The sequence below is a fragment of the Lates calcarifer genome, linkage group LG14 (genome assembly GCF_001640805.2).
Source record: "Lates calcarifer isolate ASB-BC8 linkage group LG14, TLL_Latcal_v3, whole genome shotgun sequence".
In the NCBI taxonomy this organism is placed as follows: domain Eukaryota; kingdom Metazoa; phylum Chordata; class Actinopteri; family Centropomidae; genus Lates; species Lates calcarifer.
Genome location: NC_066846.1, coordinates 2,404,520 through 2,428,497, shown reverse-complemented (window position 1 = coordinate 2,428,497; position 23,978 = coordinate 2,404,520). Strand labels below are relative to the sequence as shown.

At 42.2% G+C, this 23,978-nt stretch overlaps 4 protein-coding genes across 4 annotated transcripts in view; 2 read left to right on the top strand and 2 right to left on the bottom strand.

Moving 5' to 3' along the window:
* ablim2 (actin binding LIM protein family, member 2) overlaps positions 1-1,359 on the bottom strand; it is a 92,468-nt gene extending 91,109 nt beyond the window's left edge. The window contains exon 1 of the mRNA XM_051075380.1: positions 1,041-1,359. Within this exon, the coding sequence (XP_050931337.1) occupies positions 1,041-1,053 (13 nt within the window). The 5' untranslated portion in view covers positions 1,054-1,359. The remainder of the gene's footprint in view (positions 1-1,040) is intronic.
* Positions 1,360-3,026: 1,667 nt separating this feature from the next.
* On the top strand, positions 3,027-12,409 carry zcchc4 (zinc finger, CCHC domain containing 4). The gene is made up of 13 exons (XM_018674315.2): positions 3,027-3,230; positions 3,672-3,790; positions 3,881-3,963; positions 4,065-4,337; positions 5,222-5,302; positions 9,151-9,223; positions 9,304-9,454; positions 10,391-10,491; positions 10,820-10,941; positions 11,536-11,611; positions 11,713-11,764; positions 11,901-12,045; positions 12,167-12,409. The coding sequence occupies exons 1-13, from the start codon at positions 3,143-3,145 to the stop codon at positions 12,288-12,290; spliced, it is 1,488 nt and encodes a 495-aa protein (XP_018529831.1). The 5' UTR covers positions 3,027-3,142; the 3' UTR covers positions 12,291-12,409.
* Positions 5,309-9,114, bottom strand: LOC108882068 (nuclear factor 7, ovary). The gene is made up of 7 exons (XM_018674316.2): positions 8,848-9,114; positions 8,200-8,420; positions 7,454-7,549; positions 7,121-7,357; positions 7,001-7,020; positions 6,746-6,876; positions 5,309-6,035 (listed from the first exon to the last, which is right to left on the bottom strand). The coding sequence occupies exons 2-7, from the start codon at positions 8,416-8,418 to the stop codon at positions 5,437-5,439; spliced, it is 1,302 nt and encodes a 433-aa protein (XP_018529832.1). The 5' UTR covers positions 8,419-8,420; positions 8,848-9,114; the 3' UTR covers positions 5,309-5,436.
* Positions 12,410-20,505: 8,096 nt separating the features above from the next.
* pde5ab (phosphodiesterase 5A, cGMP-specific, b) overlaps positions 20,506-23,978 on the top strand; it is an 84,864-nt gene continuing 81,391 nt past the window's right edge. The window contains exon 1 of the mRNA XM_018674320.2: positions 20,506-20,833. Coding sequence (XP_018529836.1) covers positions 20,829-20,833 — 5 coding nt within the window. The 5' untranslated portion in view covers positions 20,506-20,828. The remainder of the gene's footprint in view (positions 20,834-23,978) is intronic.

Genomic DNA, 23,978 nt, shown 5'->3' with positions numbered 1-23,978 from the left:
TGCTGCCATGTTGATTTTAGCCCAGGGGTTGAAATATCCATAGTTTCCTACTTAAAATTCTGACTTGAAGGGACAAGCCTTTTAATATTATCTTGTACAAAGTAAGAATTTCTGACTTTGGGACATTTCTGGAAAGGAGCCTCTGGCTCCTTAGCAAAACGTCATCTCATTTAATGTCAGTATTAAATTAGCTTATTCATAGATAAGAATGGCCACAGATTGTAGTCATATCTTAGCAATACCACAAACATTCAAACTATGAGCGACACCTTCATCTGTTTATCCTTTGACTTTAGTCTCTGTGGCATGCTATGTACAACCACACCCCTCACTCACATATTTAAAAGCTGCAGAACTCGTGTTCTGTGTTAGTTCTAATCCAAACTACGTGTAGTTATTTACATATGTAAAACAAACAGTGCAGTGTTGTCACAGGACCTGACAGTACACAGGCTTCAAATGAGGACCAGCCCCTTGTTACATTTGTTGAGTCTTCCTCAGGGACAAAGCCAGCTGTGACAGCATCCCACCAGGAGCCAGGCCTGCTCTAGACAGCCATGCCTCTCTAAACCAGGAGTGACTGCACAGGGACATGATGAAAAGGAGCACTGAGCCCACTGTGGGTGTTTCTACATCCTGTCTAATTAGCCCACATGACTTTCATTTTTACTGGGACAAATTGGAAACTCTGTCTTAACACCAGACAATCTCAGGCTTCATCGTAGCATCACATATTTGGCTGCACCCAGATGCTGCTGCCTTCACTGGCAGATCCAGATAACTGGATGTATAGGAGTTCTCTCTACATTTTAAATGCGTAGTGTATAATTCACACACAGGGGAGTATTATATTTATGCCACAGGAAAATGTGTAAATTAAGACAAAGCAAGCACAGACTCAGTTCTGATTACCACTGCTTCGTTAGGTGCCCTACAGTGATTTTATATTGATATTATTGGAAATGTTCCTTATGCTATTGACAGGAATTTACCCAAGTGCAGACTGAATACAGTGTTTACTGTGAAAGAAAAGCTCCTACCAGTGCTGCTCATTGTGCCAGTCAGATGTCTTCTCCAGTCAGATGATGCACAGTAAATAAGCCACTATCCACATTGACAGTACATGGATGATGCCAGCAGCCGCAGAGCGCAGGAGCCTCGGTGCCAGCCAGCAGAATGAATGGAGCGTTAACACGGGAGCGTTGCAGAGAGCCCGGCTGTCTCTGGCTGCTCAGGCCGCAGAGCTCTTCTGAAAAACAGCCGCACTGTGAAGACAATGTCCTGCATACACTGCAGGGCTGCGCTGCCTCTCTACACGGCAGACAGTGCAGGTTGGGTGTGGGCGCACGGTGGAGAAACGCGACTATAGTTAAGCTAGATAGAAGAGTTAAGGATTGTTCCTATGTGACATTTCAAAATAAAAGTCTTCCTATTTAATCGAGATAGGGACCAGAGAAGTCCAAAGAGTCTTTGATTGTGTTGTAGGCAGCTGTGAAGCAGAATCTGGATCAGTTCAACCTAGAAACTAATTAGAAATTCAATAATAATTAACAGGCTGGGATTAGGAATATGGACCATGTAAGAATATAAACACAGGTCAAATTAAAGTGACTCAGTGAACATATATATTTTCATGACAACTCCCCAACTGGCAGACTCAACCCAGAGCCTCTGGCTTTTATATTGTACTTAAGTGAAGGAAAGAAACAAATACACAATTAGACATCGGACCTGTATGTTCTAGTAGTAGGTAATAGCTTTTTGATATAGGAGTGCAAAAACACATGGTCACACATTCTGATCAGGAAAAATCAAGAAATCAGAAGTGTCTTTGTAAAGCTTGTGTGGTTAAATAAATACAATTACATTAAAGTAAACTTTAAAATTGAGAACAATGTGCCCTTCAGTGACACAAATGAACTTTGACTCAATTTTGTCATCTATTCCCAAAATGCTAACGTTAAATGTTCACAAGCGAGACGGTATGCTTTTATTTTGAAGGGGAAAAGTCCACGGCTTCCTGTCTTATGTTCGATAACAGCGGGCATCTTGTCTGTGATTTGCCTCAGCATCCAGCAGACTGGTTCTGAACAGAGTCCTCGGGCTGACAGCGCCACTGCGCTGGTGGCGCGGGATACATGGGAATTGTAGTCGTGAAGAAAGAAAACAATCATTGTAATGAGCAGCGTGCTGCTGAATTTGGGACTACAAGGCTGTTTAATGTAAACAAACAGCATTGTGAAAGAGACGGTTAGTAGAACTGTATTTAGTGTTTTTAATAATTTGTATAAATCAGTTTGTTCACACAGTTTGTTCATTTAGCCATGTTTCTGTGAATTATTTCTCTTTTCTGTAGAAAAGCACTGAAAATGCTGAGAATCAAATTGCTCATTTTGTTTCTGTGTCTTCATTGTGTGTGTGTTGTAATACGATATAGGTCAGTGAAACTATAACAGTCTAGGAGAACAAGTGACTAGGAGGAAGTGGAAGAAGGTGTCAGAGCTGAGAAGGACTAGACAGCTTATAGGATCAGTGCAAACACCTCCTCTCTGATCACTTTTTAATCCAAAATCCTGAACATAAAGACAGAACAGAGCTACAGCATTAATATTTCATTTGTTTTGAAGCGTTTTATTTATTTAATATTCAGATCAGCTGTTCAGAGGGTGATTTTTTTGTTTGAGATCTGCATCTGCACCAAGAAATGACAGACTACCAGCAATTGTAAATTATTGAAATGTATCAGGCTGAATTATTATGCACTCAAACATCATTTCAGATTATTTTAAATCTACAGGGAATTAAGAAATGAACTTATATATATGTATCCAATAACATATACAAATACAATAAAACACAAACAGTGATATATGTAAATGTATTTTGTACTATCTTTACCAGCAAATACAAGACAATGTTCCGTGTAACTGAGAATAAATTCCCGAACAATAGAATAATCACCGCATAAATGCAAAACACATTCTGGCTGTGTTTTGGTGTCTGGCCAATGAGATTTTACTGCGACAAAATATCGATTACGTCATTTCTGCGCGACTCAGAGCAGCATGGCTTCCATTCGCAAGGCATAGCCCTCGTGTTAAAAAGGTTTAAATTAAAGTTGCCTGACTGTAACCATAACGACATGGACGTGGCCGAGGCTTACGACGACAGCTTTGGAATAGAAGTTATTCTTCCAGAGGGCGGTAAAACAGCGCCATGTTGCCCGCATGGTAAGTTTAGTAGATAAGTTAGCAACATAACACCAAAGTGCTTTAGAAAATCGTATATCTCAAAGTTTACTTGCCTTTTTATATATGGTCACTCTTTGTATGATATTCCCCATTATATATTATGAATGAATATGGTGTTTTGTTAAATTCGGCGTGTTGACACACCACAAAACAGCTCTTAAAATAACGAATTCCTTTCTTTATAACGACTTTACGCTACAGACCAACAGGCTGTAATATGACAGAGAAAATACCAGGAGAACAACATGTGTGTCTGCTATTCAAGCGGAATTCAAGCTAAATTCACATTCCTTCTTAATCGTAAAATGCCACCACATTTTGTTAGTATTGTACGGTTCTGTTCGTATATGAGGAAATGAATATTTTGTGGTAGAATTTCCACTGAGTTCGGTCTACCCTTCGTCACGTGTTTTTTGCCAGGTCCAACCCTGCTGTTTGAGAAGGTCAGCAAAGGAGGAGAGGAAGGCAGGAGGTTTTATGCCTGCTCAGCCTGTAGAGACAGGAAGGACTGCAGCTTTTTCCAGTGGGAAGATGACAAGGTAGGCTCACTGGAAGTCCCTTACATCAACATGTCTGATACCTGATTGACCCAGTGAGCTCTCACTCACATGAATTCATTTGCTCTGAAGGTGTCAGAGGCCAGGCTGCTGGCTAGAGAAGCAGAGAACCGGTCCAAGAGACCTCCATTCAGCCAGCAGGAGTACTGCACCAGGTGAGGAGTCGAATGCAGACCGTACAGGATCCACGTGGTTGAAAAGTCAAAAAGTGAACACATTAACCGACCCTCTCCCTGACTCTAACTCGTCCCCTCAGGTTCAGAAAGTTTGCCTCCCTCCCGGTGGATGAGAAGAAGTTCTGTCAGGATTGTCAGCTTCTGCTCCTGCCGAGAGAGCGTGACGCCCACTCCTCTCACAGATGCGCAGCCGTCACCGCGTCGCAGCTGAGGAGGCCCAGTGTGCTGCTGCGCCCGCTGGACAACAAGAAGAGCAACGCCCAGTACCTGTTCACCGACCGCAGCTCACACTTCCTGCTGGACACCTTAGCTGGTCTGGGTTACACGAAGGTCCTGTGTGTGGGGACACCCAGGTGAGGGACAGAACATATTCAAACTCTTTGTTTAAATTATGGTGGTTCAGCCTGTCTTAAAGGGCCAGTCCTGCCAAATCTTAAAGGGCCAGTCAGTAGTATTATGTAGCCCTGAGTTTTTTTTTTTTGTTGTTTTTTTTTTGTAGATGTTGACTATTAGAATGTCTCTCAGTCTGCTGATGATGGGGACTGTCAAGAAAACAATGTCCTGTGTAACTGTAATAACATTAGTAACCATGGTAACGCGTTTGTGTATGCAAGATTTATTAGAGTAAGAACTAAAAGCTAGATAATGAAGTGACTCATTATTTGTGACATTTTAGCTCCAGTTTCCGTCTCGGCAGCCGAGACCTTTGCTGGTCCATGTTGCCGAGTGGCATCGCCAGTGAATTACCACTGAGTTACCTGTCAGCCTATAAAACTTTATGTCTGTCAGCTCTTGGTGGTTTGTAATCAGTGGATGGAACATGAAAGGAACTAGGATTAAAAGTCAACAATGTAATGTTTCTTTCTTCCACGTGGACCAGCTGAACCGAGCTACATGGGTAAAAGTGAGCTGTGAAAACTTTTAAGAGATTATAAACTAAGGGAACTGAATTCATCTAGGGGTCAGTGGACAGTTGTAGTGTCCTGGAACAGTCGAAAATGTAAGTGCAGAGGTTTTCACCACAACAAAAATGTCATTGTAAAGAAAATCCACATAAATATGTGTGTGTGTTTTTTTTTTTATTTATATGTTCATATTTAAAACATTGGATCTTGTCAGAAGTTCCAGTCAATGCCAATATCAATCAAAACAGTTAGGGTTAGGATCGGTAAAAATTACATTCCATTTTAAACCCTTAGAAATGTGTTTTATTCATGATTGTTGGTGTTTGCGTCAGACTGCAGGAGCTGATCAAGCTGCGAAACCTGGAGAACAAACACGAGCCGATGAAGAGTCTGCTGCTGGACATTGACTTCAGGTTAGTTTGTCTCATTTGTATTCAACTGTACAGGTGCTCTGATTCAGTGGTGTATACACATAGACGGGCTCGAGACTCATTATCGTTAGCAAGACATCAGATAGTCCACATCACTCAGAAATAGCCCTGGAACATCACAGAGTGTTGAGGTGACAGAGCTCCAGGTGGTTTGGCCACGTCTGGTTCTGCGGTGGTCTCAGGAAGCGTATGGCGGGGTACAGCGGCTCGGTGAACTGGTGATGAGCCCTGTCGAACACCGGTGTCATGGCGGCCGAGAACTTCTGCAGGACATCCATGGTGTCTGCGTCGTAAAACATCAGCTGACCCTTGTCATAATTGACCCACACTCCCACCTTTCCGAGCGGCGTTTGCCCGACGCCCTGGCACGCCACATGCCGGTCGTTGTGCCAAGCAGACAGATTCCTGTTCCGGAGCTCCACGCACCACGAGTTCCGGTTTCGGCCCAGTTTGGCACACTTGTCCCGACCCTTCCTCTGCAGGCTGGTGGTGGCTACGCCCACAGCCCAGGCGGAGCAGCAGCGTACGTCGACCTCCCAGTAACTCTGACCTGCTGTGATGGGGGACGAACCCAGAGCACAGCAGACCTGATCAAACTGAAGAGGATGCTCAGGACCTGAGCAGCCAGAGCCTGAGAAGGACATGCCCCGCCCCCCTGTGGTCACAGTGATCTGGCCATGGCACGTCTGCCTGTCAATCACCACCGGGGATGAATCTGGAATTAAAAACAGAACCCACAGTCTTCCATGACATTGTGTTCTGGCCATGCATCACTTGTTGCATTTCACATGTTTGTCACACTAGCCTGTCATAGGAATTCACTTTTTTAAAAATTTAAAAACAGATCGTGACAACACATGCTATTAAATGATCAGGGTGTACAACCGCACATACAGTTTGTGGTCTAGTTCTCAAATATGATTCATGTGTTGATGCTGTTCTCAGCACCGATCAATGAGACCGCAAACACTTGTCATTTAGTCACTGCCCTGTTACTGTTATATGAAAATAATTATGGCGCAACTCTTAGTCCTACAGGCAGGCCATTAAATTAGCAAATAAAGAAAGACGACCCCACCCACCCCAAAAAACCAGAAACTGCTGTTTGACTCAGCCAGTCGCAGATATCCAATATATTCATCCAACTGGCCAGCTCAGATACAATAGAATACACCTACTGTGTCCATAAAGAATAATAGTTAGAAAGGTTTCCTACTGCAGACAAATATCAGATTTTAAATGATATCAAATATAAAACACCTTCTTCCTGGTGTTCATATCAGTTAACAACACGCTAAAGCTAAATCTTCAGTAGTAGTTATTGATGACATTTACACTTGAACACTGGCACATTACTCTCACCACACCACACTACAGCACCCTGCTGCCCTACACCAGCTGACGTAGAAATAATCGCCTCAGCACCTAACAGCAGAGTCTTCCTCTGCAGCTGGGCTTTCAGGTTTCTGGAGATGGAGGATAATGTTTTAAGAAGCTTCTCAAATCTCTCCTCATTCAGTCGGATTTCCTTCTCAGAGGCGTCTGGCTTCTTAGGACTGGAGGAGGGATCAGAGAAAAGTGAAGACAGAAAGTGAGAGAGGCTGAGGGCAGAGCTGTCTACAGCAGAGCTCTACAGGAGATACAGCAGAAAACCTTTCATCTTCTGGTGCAGTGTTTTACCTCAGACTCTCAGACCGACCCTTGAGAGGAGACACAAACAGAAATACTGATTAAAACTGCAGGAAAATCCCTTCAGTTACCATGATTTTAAACTGTGCTGTTGAGAGACCTGAGTCAGACCTTTCCATCTTCCTCTGCTGCCGAGCTCTCGCTCAGTGCCTTCTGGATCCTGTTGATGCTCTTGATGACCTGGTCTTGGTGCTGTTTCCAGTTCTTAAGAACCTGGTCCAGTCTGGTCCTGGTCCGTCTCAGGTCCAGCTCCAGAGAGTCCAAGACGGCATGCTCATCCAGCTTCAGGACGGCCCGCACGATCTCAAAGCGCTCACGAACCTGCTGCTTCATCATCTCTGTTCTCCTCTGCAGGGACGAACATAAAAAGGTCATCAGTGTATTTACAGTCGTTGGTGTTGGTGTGGTGTTTTAAGTATCGGCAGTGTCTGGATCCATACTTACAGAGAGATCTGTGTTGCGCTTTTTCAGAGACTGAATGTGGGCTTCAGTCTTGGATCTCTCTGCCTGCAGCTCCTCCAAATGTCTGGACAGCTGCTCCTGTAGAGAGCAGAGATACAGCAAACTGAGAATGAATTCACGCCAAAGCAGACTGGTCGCACCAGTCAGCCACAACATTAAAACGGCTGACGGATGAAGTGAATAACACAAATTATCTCGTTACCATGACACTGGGATATATTAGACAGCAGAACTGTCAGTTCTTGAAGTTGGTGTGTTGGGAAAAAATGTGCACTCTGGCAATAGGGCAAGCCGATGGAGGCAGTGACAGAGCATCCATGCTCTGGCAGTAGTATTCCCTGATGGCAGTGGCCTCTTTCACCAGGACAACGCAACCTTGTCACAATGAAAACTTCTTTTTTTCCAACTTTACAAAGCTCCTCCAGAGCCACAGAAAACAATACACAACAGTTTCCACAGGCTGAGCGTTTTTGAAATGAATGTGTAAAATTGGTGGACTGCCCCTTTAGATATCTGGCCACTGATTTACCTGTTTCAAAGGATGACATAGAAAGATGTCCAGCAAAAGCCAAAGACAGAATTTCATAGCTCCTCTCATTTGCCCCAGCTATTTCCTCACATCCTCACATGAAATTCTTCGAGCATGAAGTCATTTCTGACGTCGGGTCCGTGCAGATGAGACCTGTGAAAGTATTCCAGCCCGTGTCCCTCACCACACTCATGTTTACCTGAGAGGGTTTTGCAGCTTTGGCCTGCTTCCTCTGTAGCTTTGGTGAACGTGGGAACGGCTGAACAACCCTGTCAGAGTTGGAGTCCAGGGGAGTGAAGCTCAGTCCGTCCTGCAGTACACTGTGGGCTCCTGCAGAGTGTGCTGCAAGACCACTCTGCACTGACTGAGCCATTGTTGACTTTCCATTACCAACAGAAAATGGCCCTTTTTCTGCCATTTCTAGAGATTGGACAACACAACAAACACACGTGAAACCTCTAGAGGAGATATTTTCTCATTTTGCTTTGCCTGTGTTTGCACAGTAAACCAGTTTCTCAGGTTTTTGGAAAACCTGTTTGTGTTTATGAGTTCATGCCAGCCTTTTTGCAAAAACCCTGTCCAGAACATGGCCTCATTTCTCTGCAGATTTACACAGAAAAAGTATAAAAGCAGATACACTCACTTTCACTACTGCTTGTGTGTTTAGCATTCAAATTCTGCACATTTTGCATATGTACATTTTTTCAGCAGTCACATATTTTGTCATTTACTGTGGAATAAACCTTTAGGTTTCTACATGCTGTAGTATTATATCCATCATGCACAGTCACATTCAGACTCCATTCTATTCTCAACATTATTAAATAATGTTTTTAGCTGTTCTTACCTGAGATCAGCTCGTACGTCTCTCCTGCCTGTCTGTGTCTGTAAAGAATGTGCTAGGTAGATGTGCAGAGAGGGTGTGTTCCTGTGTTACAAGCTTCAGCCTGCAGGTCCCACTCAGACACCTTATCGTTACCAGGATACACACCTCAGGATCTGCTGTGTGTTTGCTGACTGTGTGCGTGTTCAGTAGATAAGTTTAGACTTGCTCTTGTTTTTCAGCCTGCAGTTAGTCTACAGGAAAGACCGCCTGTTGCATTAGAAAGATGACTACTTAATACTGAACAGCGATCGTGTTCTGTTTCAGATATGCACAGTTCTACAGCCAGGATGAGTTCTGTCACTACAACATGTTCAACCATCACTTCTTTGGTGGAGAGGTAGGAGTTAAAACACAGGTTTATACTATCAGAGTTTCCATGTTTCCAGTCCTGCATAATAAAACTTTGTCTCTTGTCAGGCCTCCAGTGCAGTCATGCAGGCCTTCCTCAGAGAGTGTGACGGGGAGAAGGTGGTGATGGTGGCTGACCCTCCATTCGGCGGTCTGGTGAAGCCTCTGGCCAACAGTTTCTCTCTGATCTCACAGACATGGAGGAAACTGCAGAGCTCTGGTGTGTGTCATTGTGGAGTCATATTTTCACTCTGCGTTATATTCAGTTCTGTTTGGGTCACATCTTTGTTGTTGGACAAGAGACCAATTTATCCCAGGTTTGGAGGGTATTTTTACAGACTTTCCAAACCTATAATACAAGCGCAAAATACACTTCTAATGTTAGCAGATTTGGCTAACTAGTAGTAATCTTAAAGTGCTAAAGTTGAAGGCAACATTTCAGTCCTGACATCCTTGACCAGGAGATTTAACCGCCATTCACACCTTAAGACATGCGACCCTAACAACTCACGTGATGTCAGGGTGGGACAACGAGCCACTGAGCCACTAACAAGTCACACCTGGGCTCATGTGACCCTAACGACTCGTATAAAGACAGGGAAGGTTAACGACTCTCTGGGACGACCTCCTAGAAGCTAAATACCTGGGGCTCCCCAACCAGTTTTCAGAACTGAGGAAGCCTTTCGGATGAGAGGTGAAACGTTTTCAAGTAACCTAAAAGAAGTCCACTTGCCTTCAACTTCAGCACTAAAGACTACCATGACCTGGATGACTGAGTACCTACACACACATAGTAGTAACAGCTGCTAGAAATTAAAAACTGCCCATGTTTACCTCTCTTTGACATTTTTATTTTATTATTTCAAAAATCAGTGCAAGCTCTGAACACTAAATCTGCCACTGTTGACCTCTGTTAACTTGACAGCTTGATATATGCTTAGCAACATTAACAGTACACTTAAAATCCATTACAGTAAACCACTGAGAGGGTCAAGACTGTTTCTACAGAGCTGTTTCTTACATAGTGCTTCACAGTCTACATCACATCTGAGTTTAGTGTACACAAATGATTCAGCTGTTTTTAGTCTATGATAAATGATACTGGACCCAAATCCAGTGTCTCCACTAACGCGCATGTGTGTGTTTGTGTGTGCAGAGAGCAGTAACGTTGACATGCCCATGATGTGGATCTTCCCATATTTCTTTGAGCCTCGCATCCTGGAGTGCCTTTCTTCATTCACCATGCTGGACTACCAGGTATACCTGCAGTACATCAGCTTTGTCTAATGATTGGTACAGATGATTAGAAGATTGATTTAACCAGCTCCAGGTTTACCCTCAGGAGGCATGTAGTCTCTCCTCGGGATTTTATATTAATAAACATTTGCAGTATTTCCATTAAAATAACCATACACTCAGTAGCTGATTCTTAGGGATGCCAAATATAAATGGTGTGGTGGATTCCCTCATTGATTTTATATATACGTCATTGTTTACTGTAGAAGGTTACACTTACCCCTATGCTAGGTTTTGTCTCTGTGGACTATAAACAATAAAGTCAATATTTGGTTTCGATTTGAACCAGGTGGACTACGACAACCATCCTCTGTATAAACACGGGAAGACAGGCAGGAAGCAGTCTCCTGTCAGACTGTTCACTAACATCTGCCCCAGAGATGTTGTCCTGCCCAAAGACGAGGGTTACAGGTATCAACACACTCAGTCTGCTAGCTCTAACTAGAGCCTGGCTGAAATATCCATGGATGTAACATTATCACAGATAAACCAATGTATATGTCATGTATAAGTAGCTAGAAATATCAACATCCATACAACAGCATAATTTCAAGGTTTGATACCCAGCCTTAAAGGTGTTATATGTAAGTTTTTTTAAAGTTAGCATTAACAGCTGCTTACTTCAATTTAGAAGAAATGAGTTCAGCATCAAACTTCATTCCCTTACTCTCCAAGAACTGTCTCCAGTGGTGGAAAACAACAGCAGTGGTAACTTTTATTTTGCTTCTATTTCTTTCACTTTCCCTCTACTGAAGTTAGCATGCTAACCAGCTAGCTCCAGCCCCTATTGTCTTGTAATATCACCTAGCCATAGTGAGTCACTCTCCTTGTCTTATAAACACAATGATGGCTAAAGCTCTTGGTAAGTTAACAGCTGTTAATGCTAACACAAGCTATGTGGTGATAGCAAAAACTTACATATAGCAACTTTAAAGACTGTGCAGTTCATATAGTTTTTATATTAGAGTTGTGTTAAAGTCATGTATCTTCCCCTTCACCTTGCAGATTTTGCTCTGTATGTCAGAGATACGTATGGTCTCTCAACAAGCACTGTGCTAAATGCAACGTTTGTCCATCCAAGGTATAAAACCACATCTTTACATGCATTATACGTTGCTTACTTGAACAAAGTTAATTACATGGACACATACAGTGGGCTTCAACTTTCGTTTGTGTCTTCAGGATGGCCGTGAATGGAAGCACTGCTCAACCTGTGAGAAATGCGTGAAACCATGTATGTAAATTTATTCATAATCACATCAGATACAGTCAGATGCACATTGATACGTGGTTACCACATGTCAAGACCTTTAGTGTTTGTCTTGTATTAATGTGTGTATTTATTTACTTTTTTTTTTTTTACCTCTAAGCATGGAAACACTGCCAGACCTGTGGTCGCTGTGCCCTCCCAGACCACCCATGTGGCCAGGGCAAAGGAAAAGAGGGCTGCTTCAACTGTGGCAGCCTGCAGCACAAACGCAAAGCCTGCCCTCTCAAAGACACACATAGGAGCAGGTGAGTTACAGAACAGTTCGGGGTTAAACTTTCTCTGTCCTTTACTCTCCAAAATACATTCAATATTTGCATGTCTTAACCTGTTCCTCTGTGTCCGTGCGTCTGTGTTTTGTCCTGCTAGGCATCGCTCCAATGCCAAGAGTGGAGGAAAAAACCTGTCCCAGCATCCACTCTACAAACCTAAAGCTAAGAGGAAGTCTGGAGCAGCTCGCAGAGCAAAGAAGATGGCTGCTCAGGCTGTGTGACCTCACTATTCATGCAGTGTCTTGTCAGAGTTTTTCTTTTTTTAATTTAAACTCATATGGCTGTTATTAGCAGCGTTAACAAGTGTTGTAGTAGAATTAAAAGGTAATATTAAAAGAGAGTTTGCAGTATTCTTATTGTCTCTAAACTTCCTCCTAATTTCTATGCATACATGCTTGGATTAAAGTAAAATATAACATAAAACATTAATTAAAGCTGGATTAATTGATGTTTGGCCACCTGGGAACAGCAGCAGCAGCTGTTTTCAGTGAAATCTTTGATAATCCTACCACACACTACCTGCCCAGCATTAAACAGCAGACAAAGTTAGCAAGTAGCTGGTGAAAACAGTGGAGCTTCTGGTGGCTAAAGAACCATTTTTGCTAAACCTAAACAGTTCATGTTCATAACCATTAGGTCTCTGTTTATCATGGTGTTATACCATATGTTTCTCTTCACATACAAACTCCAGTGTTGTACTGTGTGTATGTGAGTCCACAGTCTGTGAAGGCTTAAGTAAATTTGTTGAGTCTCTAATTAAGTAAGTATGGTCTATAATTATCTAAATACAGTTTTGGTGATCTTAGTATTTCATCTAGCTATGTTCAGTCTGTAGGCTGGTTCGACAGCTTTTTCCTCCACTTGGTTTTCTTAACTTATTTTCCAGCTTGTTTTTAAACCGTCTTTGATTTTGACATACTGAAACCTGACCTGACCGCAGGTCCAAGTGAGTTCAGCTCTGGCCACTTGATGGCAGTATTGGCATGGTTTCCTCTCCATTATCTCATAATGTTTGGAGACAGGAGTTGTTGCTGTTTTTAGTGGTTATTGTCTCCCTGGAAGCCGTGTGTACAGGGCAGTGCAGGTTGTGTTGATATTACAACAATTATGTCCAAGTGCACCAGACATTCATTTCCTCTAAGTGTGACAACCCCATAGTGCGCGTCCACACACATAGACACACACGCACACACACTATGATATCTTCCAGTGGAGCAGTTGGTGTCTTATAAAGTAGATAGATAGGTATACAGTACATCCAGCCAGAATCATGTGCTGTATATGTTTATGGTGATGATGGTTAAAAGACAAATTCATCCTGAGTAACACACACACACACACACACACACACACACTGCTTTCAGTGATGTTTACCCAGTCTGAGCAGTGAAGGCAACCAGACACAGGAACACTTCCCCTTCTCTGAGGATATATACAGTGACTGATTTACACTTTTACTTTGATTTAAGGGGAGACTGGTGAGTAAGACCATGTCTCTTTTTCTTTGGTTGTATTTTTAGGCAAAACACTGTATTAGTGCTCTCCACCCCCTGTAGTGGGAACTGAAATCATTATACAATTATGTATGCAGCTAGAGTTTTAGATTAGATTAGAAACTTTGCATAAATTGCTAATTGCTGCATGCTGTCTCTATAAAGCTGGAAAACCTTCCAGCTCTTCTCTCAAACAAAATGACAAGCTCTGTTCATATTGGGAAGTTTGGTGCTCTGGTTTCTTAGTGAAGAGTAGCACAGTTAGTCAAATAGCTAGCTGTTTCCCCCCGCTCCCAGTCTTTATGCTAAGCTAAGTTAATCATTCTCAGGCTCCCACTCTTACTCCAAGTGTGTTTACACCCATATTGAACATTTTTAGCCCCTGGGGAACTATGTATACAAATGCTACAGTTTCTGCAGTTAAAGAGCAACTTGCAGGTTAGAGACCACAGTGAATCAGTGTGTGGGGAAATGATGTAGAGACTAGATTTTCAAAAAATATATATACTCATATACACACAACACTGACTTCTGGAGCCGTTTTTGTGCGAATTTTCCTTCTGCATCGATGCCAACGATGAACCGGAAATGACGCAACATAGGGGAGCTCGGCCAAGTTAGAGTGAGTTTAACATTAATAAATATGGGTTTTGAAACTTAAGAGATTAAAAACATATATTCGTATGCATATGAACGACCACAATTGTATAATTACGAGCCTGCTCAGCGTCCAGGAGACCAGGGACAGACCAGAGTCAGGAGAAATAACGGCCACAGGAGAGAGACTGAGCTGTGATGCGAGGAGTAGAGGACTGGGCAGGTGTCACGGTGAGTGAACTGCGTTAGCTAACAGCAGCTAACAGTGGCTAACGCTGCCTTCACATCTCAACACTATAAAGTTTATTATCACATATCAGGATATAACAAAACTAGTACTAATCGTCTGCTACTGGCAGCAGTATTGATAGTTACCTGTTAAAGACACTGTTTAGTGACTATTCGCTTCTATCAGTTATGTCTCGTACTGCATAATATAACTCCTCACAACGTCTATGGTGATGTACCGCTGCAGAGAGAGGGAGGCTGACTGACACTTCACACTTGCTTCATGTTGTTGAAATCATGATGCTGACTAACTGGGCAGCTAGCAAACATTAGAAAACAGGAGTCTGCTCTGTTTTCATTGAACCGCTCCAGGTCAGATGGTTCTGGGCTGGGAACATAATCCTCCTGTCTGAAATGACTGTGTTTATAGTCACAGATGCAGCAGTGAAGTCTCCTCACCTGCACAAAACACACCTAAGCACAAAAGCTAGCGCTGTCTCTTTTCCTGGCAGGGTAATAGTGGACTGTATGTCCTGACAGGCTGGACTTTATGCAGCCTGTATCATACACAATAAATACTTTATAAAGTGATATTACTGTTTACCTGATGTTCTTTCAGGGTGTTCTGCTGCCCCCTGGTGGCCAAAAATTATACCAATACAGCTTTAACAACAGTAATGTAACACTACCAGTAGGGAAATTGTTATTAAAAAAAAAAAATCAAGAGAAAACAAGAAAGTAATAAATAACACCAAGAGAGACAAAAAAAACAAAAAAACAAGAAATCAGGAAGGAAACAAAAGCAGGAAATTCAGGCAGAAAGGGGCAAGAGGCCAACAGAGTGTATAAAAGAAGCTGAGCACTGATGTGTGATTCAAATGCTAAGCAGGCAGAGAAAGATCCGTATCTGTCAGCCCTCCTCCCTATGAAATGGAAATGAAGACTGAAAGATGGAAAACAAGAGAAAAAAATTCTAATTAGATATAAGATAAAATGTGGAAGAATGGAGCTTATTTTTCTCCGCTCCAATGAATTTTATATTCACACATCAAAACAGTCGACCAAAGTGGAAGGTTACAATGCAGGTATATGAAATGGAAAGAGAAAGAGCAGGGCAGGAGTTCATACAGATGAAAAGAGACAGAAGAGGACTCATCCATACACACACTGAAAATTTCATCCCTTCTTTTACAGCTGCATTAATGTTCTCTAAAGTAATGTAATGAAATGACATCCTATGTTGTTTCTGATAATGAGGTCAAATTAAGAGTTTTCAAAGACACAGGTTAACACAGCTTCAACATTTAAATTAAAAACCATACGCCCGCTGATACACACATACACAAGTAACATCCACAACAACTTGAGACCATATATTCGCTCTCTAAGCTACTCTTTTAAACTCATTCAAAAGCTGCTAAAGGCGTCATTATGCATCAAACACAATGTTAGCGGGTATGAAATAGACGCTGATCCACACACCCACCTTGGCGACTGGTCAAGTCTGCAGAGGTGTTCAGGTGTAGGCAGGGTTTGAACTTAACTCACACTTTAACTGCCATTACTTGTTTTTGTGTGCAAGAGTGCAAAAATATGAATGACAGATCTGACCAAGCTTGATACAGACTGTTCCTAGGTCACAGAAGAGAGCATGGAAACTTTCCAGTAAGTTCTCTGGTCAAAGGTACTGAGGAATCAGCTGGGGAACAATATTTGTTTACTGTTGTGGAAGCCTCAAATCATACATTTAAAATCAAATCTGCTGCTAACATGTTTTATAGCATCAAATGTTTAACATGGCACAACTTCAAAAGGCAAGTACTGAAAATGAATAGCCACCATGTCTTTGATTAATCCACCCAGCATCCTCCAGCAGCAGCATTCTGTACCAGTGCAGGACATGGTGATCCCATGGATGTAGCAACAAGAACAGTAAGGCCGCTTTCATACCTCTCAAACCAGGCCCCACACACATTCATCCGTGCCCTCAAACCTCTGTCACATTGTAATTGTGGACGGCAAATGGACTTTACACGTATCTCTCAAATTTTGAATCATCGCAGTCTATGGCTGCGCTGACTGTGCAAATCTCTTTGTTGATGTTTGGCTTGTTGATCTTTGCCCTGACCCAATCCCTTCATTTTCCACTTCCCTCTGCATGTTTATAGAGACCAGAAGAACAAGGATTTGCAATGTGATGATATTGACTCATGTTATCTTGCACCAGAATGAAGTTCTTAAAAGCTCTTAAATTGGGGAATGGAGTCCATGCATTATCCATGTATGATTTTTAAAAGAATGCATAATGTGCATCATTAAATGCTATTAGTCAAAAAACACTGGGGACCTCTGACAAAGACCTCTTATTTGAGCCGTGCTTATTTATGAATACAAATGTTTCAAGTAGCGCTTGTAAAATAATTCACTTTTAAAGTAGGCTGTTCAGAATTTTTTATCATTAGAAAAATACATGTGATTTCATGGATTCTTGTTTTCCCTCGGAGGGTCTGTTGCACAGTCCAGATAGTGTTTTCTCTCATTTGTTTGTATGAAGTGTCTGATAGCTGTTTTTGGAGTGATTTCAGTGCCTGTTTTTTGAAATTTCATGCCAGTATGTCTCATTTCCTGTCACATTCCAAATTCTGTAGATTCATGTAAATCTAATCTCTTGAGGTCAGCACCAACCACAGCTCACAGCTCTCTTGGAATTGCATCCTGCATCCCAGTCAGCTGATAGCGCGGTCCCACACTGCGCTCTGTATCTCAGTGTAAACTGTGGTGTTTGGACTGGCCGAGCTTCTCCGAGCACGTCAAATCCCTTAACGGGAAATGATGGTCTGTGCGGCATGGTCATCAGCATGCTGGGTAAACACTACATTCGGGGGGGGGGGATGCTCTACGTGCTACAGGGATGATATTTTTCATACTGTAACAGGCACACTGCTTGTAGTGCTCCTTTTGTTTCATAGTGTTTTGTGAGGAGAGAATGAACAGTAAATGAGTACAGACTGAACATATAGAAGGATATACCATGTGCAGAACTTAACATGGTAGAAAATCCAAACCAGTCATCTCATCTCTCATCTCTAACAGCTGTAGTAATGATGACTGATTCTTTGGGAACACAGGATGAAGTCAGGTGATGTTAAAGAGTGATAGTCCACATAAGGAAGGAGGTTGTGGTAGATGGATGAGACAGCAAAACATTGCACTTAACTGCTCTTTTCCAGTTCCTTCTGGTTTCTTTTAACCATAGTGAAGTCATTTTAACTCAAACTCTTCCCCTAAATCTAACCAAGTTGTTTTTGTATCCAAGGCCTCAATTACATTCCCTTGCAGATACACTTATGGACAGCTGCAGACACCACAGAAGCCTAGTTGCTCTTATGCTACATTCTAGTCCGCTTGGAGGATAATGTGAGCAGTTGGTGCTCATGTGGCATAGAGCATAATGCATTATCCTCAGCACAGCTGCACACTGACTGGTGCTAAAGATCTTTGCTTTCACCCCCACAGCTGATAATGGTTTTCACATCACACATTCATTTGCATTTGTCTTTTTATCTATTTTTAATCTCTAGAGGACGGCACAATGTTGCAGTGGTTAGCACTGGTGCCTCACAGCAAGACGGTCCCGGGTTTAAACCCTACATTGCTCAGGGCTTTTCTGTGTGGAGTTTCCATGTTCTCTCTGTGCCTGTGTGGGTTCTCTCCAGTCTCCAGCTCCAGTGTGACAGGTTGTTTTTCTCTATACGTCAGCCCTGTGATACACTGCTGATCTGTCCAGGGTGTACCAATCAGCTGGGATAGGCTCCTATACCAAGCAGTATAGATAATGGATAGATGGATAATCTATAGATCTACGAGAAGTATGATTACAATTATAAGAAATATTTCATCTAAATAAAAGGAAAGATGTAATGATAATGAGGAAAGATGTCATGAGATGATTTCATACCAAAGAGAAATGACAGGGATGCTTCAAATGGCACATCACTCCTTTAGTATTGAAATGGTTCAATACAGCTTATTACAGAGGATGGGTCAAAGAGACCAGCTGTTTTATCCCCACTGAACTAAAGCAGTGTTTTATAGAAAAGCTGAAAGGGGGCGAGCTGAAAGAGGAGGTTGTTGGTTCAGTTCCCGTCCTGTCTGAAAGCGTTTCCTGTCTGAACCCTTGCTGACCTTTGAAGCAAAGGGGCTTTTTTCCCCCTGCTGCTTTAATCTGCCGAGAACAAAGACAGCGTACCCATCCCTTGCAGCAGGTGGCCACACACACACACCTGCAGGCAGACACACCTATATGCACTTGAAAGCAGGAGTAGATGCCAGACACATCAATGACATGTTAATATGCATGCTTATATCCTTGCCATTTTATACACAGAGAAATGCAGATCCAAACACACACACACACACATGCACACACACGGTTACTGTAAAGAGACTGAGAACTATACAGTAGGAAAGACAGTCAGCTGTTCTGACCAGTCCAAGCAACACTGTACATACAAGCTCATGATGAAAAAACAAAAAAACAATGTGAACAGGACATTTGGTCTCATGCTCTCATAATCTGATTTGACTGACTGTCTTACAGTAATGAGTGGAAGGAATAAGCTATCAAATATTCTAGACAAGTAGAAATACTGTCATTTTGGTCAAATTAAACCAGAATTTAGCAGAGCAAACTGTAATCATGATATAGACAAAATGTTACCAATCCAGTTGTAATGGCAAACAGTTAGTCATACACACATCCAGCAGATATGGATCAAAATTAGCATTCATTTGTAGTTATCTTTGTGTCCCCCCAATGAGTGCAACTCCAGTATTTACTCTCCTTTTAGCTCTGTTTTGTTCTCCACCAGTTCCTGAGAACAGTATTTGCCTCTTTAGTTAGTTGGTAAATGCTCCACTATGTTCACCAGTTAGTCTGTAGGTGTGTCTGTCAGCTGGGGCTAAAGTTGATGGTTGGTGTGATCAGAATACATCCTCATCCAACATTGTGCACCAATCTGCTCACTAAATGTTGACGTATTTCACCAGATAACTAAAAAATGTGTCCTGCTGGTAGAACTGAATGAAAAGTCAGGAGATCACCAAAGTCTTTATGAGCAATCCTGTCGAGACCATGAATTTCTGCACAAACTCTTATGGCGAACCATCCAACAGTTTCTGAGATATTTCTGTCCGGACTAAAGTGGTGGACATACCAACTGATGTTGCCATCCCTAGAGCCACAGCTAGTGTTAACGTAGTTAGCAAGAGTTTTGGTAGGGGTGTTGCAAGGGTCAAAAGCCCAAATATACTCCCTTGCAGGTTTCAACAGACAGTGCGGTATCATCTGCATAACGGTCTGTTCACACCAGTATTTAAAATGATGGAATTTCATTGCAAGTTGAGTGTAGTTTAAATGTTGGCAGGGTTGGAATATCATCCGATCCTTGAGATTTGACCATTCTTCACTTTCAACAACAGGAGAGATTTCAACATAGCAGTAGTGTAAGGTGGAAAAGCTAATGAGCGGGGCAAAACAATAATAGGCGATGTCATATCTTCTATGAATGGAGCCCAGAGGAAACATATATAATATCAGAAGACTAAAGTGGGAGCAGAAACAGATGAGTGTAATCACTTCTAATGCAAGCTGCTCTGTCTTGGATGTAAGAGGCAAACAAGTGGAGGGCATGCTCATGAAAACCTACACCTGAAAGCCAATACGCATCTAGGGGGACTTAATTTATTTTCAAAATTGAGTGGAGTCTGTTGTTTGAAAGATCTAATTTACCTAGAATGCTTAGGAAAACTTTTTTTTTTTCTATTCCCAATTGACCCATTTTGTTTTCCTGGCCCTGAAAGTTGGCCACCAGAGTCCTGCTTGTTTTCAGTCTAGTCATCTAATCTGAGAGTGTTATACACCTGGGGTGGCAGGTGAGTGCAGTGACTACTGATCCCTGAGTTTTGACCAATCTACACTGTCATATCATTTTAAACCTTGGAGAGAAAAAAAACAGCCAAGAAAGCAAAGTCACTGCCAAAGTTATGCAAGTATCCAAAATCTTGTCACGGAGGAGGTGGAGGAGAAGGAGGAGGAGGAGGAGGAGGGAGGGGAAAAGATGGATGATTGGAGGGGAGAGTGGTGTATCACTAGAGGCTAGTGAGGTCCCTGGCGAGGGACACAGGGAGCAATTATTATGATCCTGTCTGCTCTTCCCTCGCTCACTTTCTAACACTCTTTTTTATTTTCTCTTTCCCCTCTAGTTCCAAAAAAGGATACCGCTGAAGCCAGGGGAAAAGGAGAGTGGGGGGGTAAAAACACAGGGGAGAAACCAAAGGAGGAAACCCCCTTGGTAGACTCCATCAGTGCATGTGCATGAGTGTGTGTGCTGAAGCTGCAGAAGTCGCTCAGCAGAGCCAGAAGGACTTCTTTCCACCGCCATGGGGTGAGTACTATACTCCAGCGAGGATGGGGGCTGCTGGTTTAGGCAGACCACAACCACATTTATCAGTGGGAGAGTTTCCCAATGTGCATGTGTGTGTGCTGTAGTTTCCTGTGTGTGAGGGAGAGTGATGCAGTGAGGAGTTTGTGCTTTTTTTTTTAAGAAGAGGGAAGAGTTTGTATGTGATACTCATGGACAGTAATGAAGCTAAGTACCCAGACTGTGTGTGTGTGTGTTATTTGAGCGGACCTGTTACTATAATTGACTACATAATGGAACAATCTGAGTGTAATTCCTTCTGAGTGAGACTTTCACACTGCACTGAGAGAAAAGTGGTGCTGGCATTTTAAAAAAACACAACTTAAGAGGACTGCTGTTTCATTGCCGCGAGGGGAATTTTAAGTCCTGGCAAAAAAAGTTCCAAGTCAGCCTTGTTTTCCCTCCATTTGTGTCCGAACTATTTATCCTCTAGTAGCACAGCTTCATTAAACGAGTGCCAGACTGAGCGTGTCAACTCTCACACTAACTACCCCGCCTCTCGGATGATTTTTCACGTGTCACCGTTGCCGCCCACAGAGGCTAACATAAATAAACACATGCCGTCACTTAAAAAAAAAAAAAAAAGGTCGGCACAGATCCCACAGTCCGGCACTGCGCGGCACCAGTCCCAACGAGGTCGTGGGACTTGTGTGCTGACTCTGAACCAGGTCCATGAACTGGGGGATGGAGCTTGAAAGCTAAAGCCTGGAGAGCCTAACCTTTGACCCCTCTTTTTGAGAGTGGACTATTGTGATTGGCTGGCTGAGCTGAGGAAGTGGAGAATTCTGGCTTGTGGACTGGTCAGTTTCTCTTTTGGATTATGTGTTTTTGTTTTCTTTCTCCTCTGTCCCCTGTGCTTTTGGTTTCTTTTTCACCTTTTCAACATGATTTCCTTCTTCTCTTACACAACTTTGCACACATAAACATCAGGGTTCTTCAGTTCTTTCCCATGTTTTTCCCCTCTGAGCCTCAGGATTCTTGACATTTTTCCCTTTATCTTCAAAAACAGCTCATCAGTTCTGGTGGCTTATCAGGGAGCTTTGGAGAGGTCAGCATCGCGAGTTGTTGGCTACCTGAGCCTTAGGATGAGTTTGTTCTGACTATATAAGGCCTCTGTCGTCTCTCCTCTGGTCCTGCTCCTCATTCTGCAATTTGGCCTGCTTAACAGTGGAAATATCTAAAGGGGCCCATTTGCTTTGTTTTCACCACATAGCATCAGAAATGTTTATCTGCAGAGTTCTTTTTAAATGATGTGGGAAGCGGATTGGATGTAGCACGTAGGGCTGCTTTAGCTCTGAGCCTTGATGTGTGCATGGTGGAGAAATTATGGGTTTGGTGGGAAATGAGGCAAAGTGGAAACTGTCTTTGCTGCTAAACCTCTGTAAGGTATTATTAGCATCCTCATTAGAACATCAAACGATCGACAGCTTACTTGGAATTTTGCTTCGTTTTGGGTTGAATGAAAGCTCTGCAATTACCATCTTAGAGTGACAAAACCACACTGGAGCTCTCTGTCTATGGTTTAAAGCTGCACTAATCAATATTTGTTATTGTTAAAAATACATTTAATGACTATGTGTAATGTCAAAGTGTTACTGCTAGGAGGAAAACTCACAGAGAATTATCACCTAACTCTGCAGGTCTTGCAATTTTATGGAACTTTCTAGCTTCTTGTAGCTCATTATTTTTGGTTTTTATGGTCCACAAATTCTGCCCCGATTGACTTCACGTCTAAAAGCAGCAGACACCTGTTTCAGAGAGAAAAAAGCTCTGAAAGCTGCAAAGGATAGACGGCAAGATAGGAAGTATCAGGTGAAGAAGAGTTTAATATATATAGCAGATAAACATCCAGATATTGGTGAAACAAGACTGTTAATGACTGAATGTTAATGTTTTTCTGTGCAGGGACATAGCCAGAAATGCAAAGGTCATTGGTCCAAATACCCTCAGTTCACCCCCTTAGACACCAGGAAAGAAAGTCTCTAAAAATGTATTTAGATTTTTTGTGTTAGTTGACTTTTTGGCCAACTACATTTTACACTGACATTTTATCATCTTATAAAGTTGGTATAAGAAACTATTACACAATGATTAACATTCTCATTTATGTTAAGTCATGTTTATTCCCATAAGTCCAATATGGTTCTTTAGCTGCGAAATGCTTCACCATGTTCACCAGAGTCTGAGACTGAACCTTAACAGTTATAGTTACGTGCTGTAAAACCAACACAATGAACTAAAAAAAAGAGATGAGTGCTGAGGTGAACTGAAAAGTTGGTTTGTGACCAGGAGTGCCACCTTTCACATTGCACATATTCAGTCATTTCATCCATTTCTAATATTTAAAAAAAACGATCAGAGCAGCTTTAACAGCTCTGGTTAGTTTTTTTCTGTGCACCACAGCTGGTAGTTTCAGATAAAATTGTGGTGGAGAAATACTGAATTCTCTATTTAGTTATTAATTTTTGTTGGCTTAGGAGTAGTCGAGCCTGAAAATACTGGAACCTGTTCATAAAATACCCACTGTGTGTGAGTTTTTACTAGTAGAATGTGATGAATTTAGTAAAACCACCAAGTTCCCAGAAAAATACACTGGATATGACTGCAGTGATCTCAATGGCAGCTTCAGACCATAACAATTTTACAAAATGACATAACAAATGTTATTTTTTCAGCTTCTTTCACTGCCACCTAGTGGCCAGAATTCAATTAATGCAGCTTTAAACCAGTAGCAGGTTATTTGGTTACTGATAAAAAAGTTACCCTTGGCATTCAGCTGTTACAAACACACTGATCTGTTTCTGCTGTGACAGAGGCCATGCTACATTTCTAACCCCTGACTGGAAATAAACACTGTGGACAGTCATGTCTGTTTATACAGGGGTATATTTTCTCTTTCTGTAGCAGTATAAAAACCCTTTTGGGTGTAACGGTTTGATTAATGGCCCTGCTCTTCAGCTAGATTTGGATTAGGCCTGCGAGCCCCGCTTGGAAGTTATTACTTTATAATGGGAACATGTAAGCAAAGGCCATGTGCTTTTCATCACTCCAGGAACGACAATTGCATAATGAAAAAAAGAAAGGAATAAAAACAGATCAAAGATGTATG

Coding starts and splice junctions, on each gene's coding strand:
- LOC108882068 (XM_018674316.2), bottom strand. CDS start 8,418: ATGGCAGAAAAAGGGCCATTTTCTGTTGGTAATGGAAAGTCAACAATG. Junction 7,358..7,453: donor AGCGCAACACAGATCTCTCT/GTAAGTATGGAT, acceptor TCGTCCCTGCAG/AGGAGAACAGAGATGATGAA. Junction 7,021..7,120: donor CAGCAGAGGAAGATGGAAAG/GTCTGACTCAGG, acceptor TCTCCTCTCAAG/GGTCGGTCTGAGAGTCTGAG.
- zcchc4 (XM_018674315.2), top strand. CDS start 3,143: ATGGACGTGGCCGAGGCTTACGACGACAGCTTTGGAATAGAAGTTATT. Junction 3,791..3,880: donor TCCAGTGGGAAGATGACAAG/GTAGGCTCACTG, acceptor TTTGCTCTGAAG/GTGTCAGAGGCCAGGCTGCT. Junction 9,455..10,390: donor GAGGAAACTGCAGAGCTCTG/GTGTGTGTCATT, acceptor TTGTGTGTGCAG/AGAGCAGTAACGTTGACATG.